Source organism: Podarcis pityusensis (genome assembly GCF_964106645.2).
Source record: "Podarcis pityusensis genome assembly, chromosome: 12".
Lineage (NCBI taxonomy): Eukaryota > Metazoa > Chordata > Lepidosauria > Squamata > Lacertidae > Podarcis > Podarcis pityusensis.
Genome location: NC_138037.1, coordinates 55,082,486 through 55,088,966, shown reverse-complemented (window position 1 = coordinate 55,088,966; position 6,481 = coordinate 55,082,486). Strand labels below are relative to the sequence as shown.

Here is a 6,481-nt window from a genome sequence, read left to right as displayed (position 1 = left end):
GGAATACACTGCCTAAACTAGCATAACAGGTTCAATATAGCATAAAAAAAACAATTTGTTGAGTTGAAAGGTATTATTGTTCCACCTTGTGGAGACTGCCAGTTCATTCATATATTCTGCATTTCCTCCTACAATTCAGAGTGTGGTAAATGAATAATTTTTAAGTAGAGCTCCAAAACCACGCTGTGTTGCTTCTATGCAGTCTTAAATCTTCTGTGGTCAGAAGCAAGTTGCAGGGAGTCCACCCTATGCTTAAATCTTGCATGCAGTTCGTCACAATCTATGCACTCCATCATGTAAAAAGTGGCAGATAGGGGAGGTGGGGAATAAAGTTTTATTTTACTTCCTTTATTGTTAGGATCTTACAATTATTTTTTTACATATACTGTGGGCAAGATTTATTAGCATATTTCCCCCACCGCACTAGTTACACCATTCCAAAAACCTTTACAATGGGCAAGAGTAGAAAGAGTGCTCATGTTGCCCAGTCTTGTTGTCAGCACTTAGAATGCTGAAGAATAAGCTACGTTAATTACACCTTAATCGGTTAACCAGGCATTGACTCATTAAAACATGTATATGTTGGGTGTTGGCCATTGTGATTAAGGAAGTTAAGACAGAGAACTCCGCATAAAATGGAAGATTAAAAATGTATTAGGAAGCAGCTGATGTTTAGGATAGCATGGTTCTGTATATGGTTGTTTTGTTTTAGCTTCTACAGTGACCAAAATCAGATCTCAGGCTGGTTATTTTTTTCAGGAAAGCATGTTGTTTCAGTCCAACTCAAGATTCATTCATTCATTCAGTTAAAAACTGTTTCCTTTTGAAAAGCTATTTTGTATCTTTTTTAAAACAACAACAACAACGTCCAATAATGCTCTCCACTCTGCCATAAATTAACCATTTAGTGAAGCCTAGGTGGTTTGCCACCTTTAAGACAGAATTGCTGCTTTATACTGCCCCAATTTGAACCTTGTGTATTGCATGCTTTGATAAATGAATCAATGTATTTCAGTTATCAAGGTGTGTGTGTGTGTGTTGTGCCTCAAATAATTCATTCTTTGGATTATTTAAATTAAAACACTGCTTTCCAGTGTTTACTATTTCTGGGTTAGCGGAGTCTGTAACCTGAAGCATCTGTAACCTGAAGCGTCTGTAACCCGAGGTACCACTGTGCTTCTTCAAAACTCCAAATGTGCCCCTGACCTATCTAAATATAGTTGGCAGCTTTTATAATCTTGATGTGCCTCAAAATTATGCCTCAAAACACTGGCATTACACTTTACTGCAATGTCTTCTCATTAATATATGCATTACGCATTTTGTGCTTCCCATATCCTTTTCTAAAAGCATTAGGTTTCCAGCCCCTCACTTCACATGCTACAATCCTTGCCACATTGGTAGGTTAACTGGTGCATGCCAAGGCCTTGAGGCCTCCATAGAGTTAGGGCTCTTTCATACGATAGCATTGTTCACGGGCCAGTGTCTATAACACATAAACCTCTGGAAAAAATGTGGATGATTCTTTAACCTGAAGTGGTTAAAATGAGAATTCATAAGTTTTCTAGAACAATGAATCACACGTGTCTTTCTTGATCTCTTTTCATAGTTGATCTTCTCCTTCAATCTCAGCAAATCCGTTTTAGATTTCAAATGGTCTGTACAAAAGTTCAAGAGGTTCAGAACACACTCCCCTTTATCTTAAAATATGTTTATTTAAAAGCCCTTCTATAACCCTTAATATTTAAAAATGTATAAATAGTTTACAAAAATAATGAAACAGTATCATAAAAAGTATAGGAAAAGGTTAAACAAATACTAATAACAAGGTCTAATGTGATGGGTCAAGAAAAACCTGTCCAAAAAGATATGCATTCACATAAGATGCCTAAAGGAGTGAACAGGTGACACTTCACATATGGCAGAAGAAAGGGCAAGCACATCTACAAGCCAGGCGACCATGCAGTAATTAGTATTCATCTGTCAAGGACAATGAAAACAAGGATGGAATAGATTTCAAAGCCACTTGAGACACATTTATGTTACAATGAAATGGGAATAGATATGGTTATAGTGATGAAGATTAATTGCCGTATTTTTCGCTCTATAAGACGCACCAGACCACAAGACACACCTAGTTTTTGGAGGAGGAAAACAACAACAAAAAAATATTCTGAATCTCAGAAGCCAGAACAGCAATCCCTCTTGCTGTTCTGGCTTCTGGTATAGCTGCGCAGCCTGCATTCGCTCCATAAGACGCACACACATTTCCCCTTACTTTTTAGGAGGGAAAAAGTGAGTCTTATAGAGCAAAAAATACGGTACATGCTGGATGAACAGAAGGGGTGGGTTATTGTTTTTTGTTTTATTATGTATTTTAATATGTATTTTGTGTTCTTATCTGAGATCTACAGAAGAAGGGTGGTATAATAATAATAATAATAATAATAATAATAATAATAATACCCATATTATAATTGCCTCAATTTATTTGTAAGTGTAAGTTCTTTGTTGGCTTTTAGAATTTCCAAAAGCAACTTTGGTCAAATTCCACTGTGCATGTTGTTTCTCCTTTGAACAGCAGAATCCAATACCATGTTTAATTCACATCTCTTTCAAAATTAGTTTGTCATGTTTGATGCTGTTTGAGAAACAACTCCAAACCTCCCTGGGCATGTGAAACTTTGAACGCAGGTCCAGGTGTGCTCCAACCATGTTTTGATAAAATGTTATCATGTGCGCTTGCAGTTGAAGAAGCAAGAGGTGCTCCCTGTGTTATCCAATCAAACACAATTCATACACTAACTCAGCAGTGAGAATGTTTTTCCATTTAGTGAAGAACCCAAATTTAAATGACTACAGTAAAGTCAACAGAATGGATTCTTACACCGGCAACAGAACAACATTATTCACTGCACCCAAGGACAGCAAGGTGGCAGGCAGAGGGGTGCACATACAGTGGTACCTCGGGTTAATAACTTAATTTGTTCTGGAGGCCCGTTCTTAACCTGAAACTGTTCTTAACCTGAGGTACCACTTTAGCTGGTGGGGCCTCCCATTGCTGCTGCGCCGCCACCGCACGATTTCTGTTCATCCTGAAGCAAAGTTCTTAACCCAAGGTACTATTTCTGGGTTAGCGGAGTCTGTAACCTGAAGCGTCTGTAACCAAAGGTACCATTGTACAGTCATACCTCGGGATGAATATGCTTCAGGTTAGGCATTTTTGGGTCGCGCTCTGCGCTGACCTGGAAGTAACGGAGCACGTTACTTCCAGGTTTCAATGCGTGCACATGTGCAGACCGTCAAAATGACATCACGCGCATGCGCAGAAGTGCTAAAACATGACCCACACACGCGCAGACACGGGTTACATTCGCTTTGGGATGTGAATGGGGCTCCGGAACGGATCCCGTGCGCATCCCGAGGTACCACTGTAGTTTTGTTTAGTCCCTATCTCTCACTGTCTGCTACCTGAGGCAGCTGCCTCACTCTGCAAAGGCAGCTCTAGCCCTTTTCAACCAAAGCTGGAGCATGTTTCAGAGAAGAAGAGTCAGGACATATCTGTATTACTATGCCATTTGTTCCAACTGCAATATTTGGATTATCGCGCTGTTTTGGCAAGAACTGAGATGGGAGTAGGGAAAGTGGGAAATGGCCATAGAAGAGTGCAGGGCACAAAGTTCTACAGTGCATCAGATTAGTAATAGGTTACTTTCACGCAGCTCTGTGATTACTAATTTGCCCAACAATCACACTTTCAATGCAGACTTCCATTTGTGAAGCATCAGCAATATAATCTCAGTTGTGCAGATTCCTGGACTTTAACACGTTAGGAAATCCAATTTATATACAGTGGTACCTTGGTTTTCAAATTTAATCTGTTCCGGGAGACTGTTCGACTCCCAGAATGGTTCGCAAACCAAGGCGCGGCTTCCGATTGGTTGCAGGAACTTCCTGCAGGCAATCAGAAGCCATGTAAGCTGCATTGGACGCTCAGCTTCCAAAGAATGTTTGCAAACCAGAACACTCACTTTTGGGTTTGCGACGTTCAGGAGCCAATTTGTTTGACGACTAAGGCATTTGACAACCAAGGTACCACTGTACAGGAAAAACTTAACAGAAGCAATGGTAAAGTCACTCATCTGAAATGAAAGTTTTGTAATTAGCATTCCACAAAATATTTTTTTTTAAAAATGAAAGTTTATTCATAGTCAATGGCTCAAATAGCAAATAAAAAGAATCTGGTAAGGCATCAGCCTATGACAATAGTTTCTCTGTGTCCATTGGCTTCATAACACCTTGGTTCCCATTACACAAACATCAATGTTAGTGGTTAAACTCCCTGGTTAGACAGACTGAAAACAAATACACAATAAGATGAGGACCAATCTGCTTGGCCAGGCACATCAAGAACTAATTCTGCACATGGTAGCGTCTACAGGAGAATGTACATACAAAAAGTTTTGATAAACAAGTGTTCTCTAAACAGCCACATTCCTAATGTCTACTTGTTAGCATGTTAAATATGTGTTGTCTAGTTTGCTCAGACACATCTTGAACTGTCTTTTCATAAATTCACACATGTATATAAAAAAGTGTTTTTTGTAACTGATCTAACCTTTACACCTACACCCAAGAAACTTAAAAGCCTCAGATAGTGCTTTATCTTTCAATTCCACATACTAAATGTACTAATTATATTTCAAAAAGCAGAACAGTAAAGGGCAATACATTTTAGTGTATCAATGAGGGACTATGGAAGCACATGGCCAATATTTCCATACTGCAAAGTAGAGTGGGGTATTTGACTGATATCAGAAAAAGTAGCTATAACGCTTTCCCATTAGGTAATGCATAGCTGACATTTCCAAAGCCTTAGACAGGAGCAACACAGAAAAATGGAAAATTTATATTTTCCAGACAGCCCTAAGAGCAAGATCAATTTGTGCTCTAAGTACACAACTACCAGCAACTATTTGTCCCGCACTGTGCCCCAACCCTAGGAAGATACCTTCCCCAAATTAAGTAGTTGCCAAAGGGCAGTGTCAATGTCTGTGCATTAAGAAATACGTGACCACTTCTGACTGAAATGTGCTCCACCCTCTTTTTATATTCAATCTCAGATGTCTATGACGGCCCTTCCACTGTAAGCAAAAGCAATCTTCATTGAATCACAGGTTAATAGTATGCTCTGGCTTATTAAAGACCCAGAGTATGGCACACTTTTCTGATCAGAGATACTGCTAGCACACAGCTAGTTAGCAAAATTGCTCACAAAAACTGCACTCCACACTGAAGGATATACTTTCACAGTGATGCACACACCTCAGTGCATCACAAGAAAGATACACCCTTAACTACGTTAACTTTTTTTAAATTTTTTTTTTATTAAGGCATATTCAAATATACTCATGAGTTTATAACCATTTGTCTAAGCTAATTCCATGTATAAATGACTTCCAATAGAAGCAGAGAACAGAGCTAGTTTCTCTTCTCTAATTTGCATATTCTTATAACTGCAAAAAAAAAAGCATATATACACTACCTTTGCTTAGTTTTGACCACTGCTGTAGTTTCCAAGGCAGTAGAAGACAAAGTGAAGTTTGGGTGATAGAAAACTGTATGCTTTAGGAGAAATGATAGAAAGTAATGCTTTGTTTACAGTTCAAGACGGACTGCCCATGAAAAAAAACCCTCTACATTCAGAAGAACCATGGTGAGAGGCAGCAAGTTATGAAATGGGTTCAATTCTGCTTCTCTTGAAGCCACATTAAACTTTTTCAGTGAAAGACTTTCAGTGCTGTCCCAATTCATGCTTTAAGTGGTACATTACAATTTCCAAACTGTTAAGAGTAATTTCAGTCATAGGAGCCTCCAAATGGCATGCTATAAGTTATGGATTTTATTAGTATGATCAAGGGATGATGAGAGTTTGGAACTTTGATTATAAAATGCAACATCTTTCTCTGATTCTCTTGGCTAGGCTTTTCCTTTTCTTTTTTCCATTCTTTTCTTTGCTGTCTTCCATCTTTCTTGCTCTGATTTCTCGCATTAAATCAAAAAATACCTAGAAAGAAAAATACAAGTGTTAGTACATGTGTGCAAACATGTGCTACATTAATCAAAGTCTGCATTTTTAAGCTTTTAAGTAAACCAAGAGGTTCTGCTTCATTCCTTTTCAGCTACGAGTGGTAATGTATTGTAGGGTTAAAACTGTTTTCATATTTTTCTTTAACAGAATTCTATAGAAAGTAGAAAGAAAACAAAAATATATCTATTCAGACCTGCTGTTAATAATGTAAGTAGCCATGCTAAGCATAGCTTGCTAAAATCATAAAGCGGATATGAAGTCACATGCCAGAAACTGGTAAATCAATGTTGCATGTGACCCAACTATGGAAGTAAGGATGATCTTGCTTAAATGCAAACTAGCCTGCCACCGACCCTTAATGCATGAAAATATTCCTGAGTGCTACAGAAC

General features: G+C 38.4%; 1 protein-coding gene across 2 annotated transcripts in view; it reads right to left on the bottom strand.

Annotated features, from left to right (window-relative positions):
* Window positions 1-4,180: 4,180 nt before the first annotated feature.
* The window catches only part of RALA (RAS like proto-oncogene A), a 24,478-nt gene continuing 22,177 nt past the window's right edge, over window positions 4,181-6,481 (bottom strand). For both annotated transcript variants that reach the window (XM_080976056.1, XM_080976055.1), the window contains exon 5: window positions 4,181-6,067. In XM_080976056.1, coding sequence (XP_080832182.1) covers window positions 5,945-6,067 — 123 coding nt within the window. In that variant the 3' untranslated portion in view covers window positions 4,181-5,944. The remainder of the gene's footprint in view (window positions 6,068-6,481) is intronic.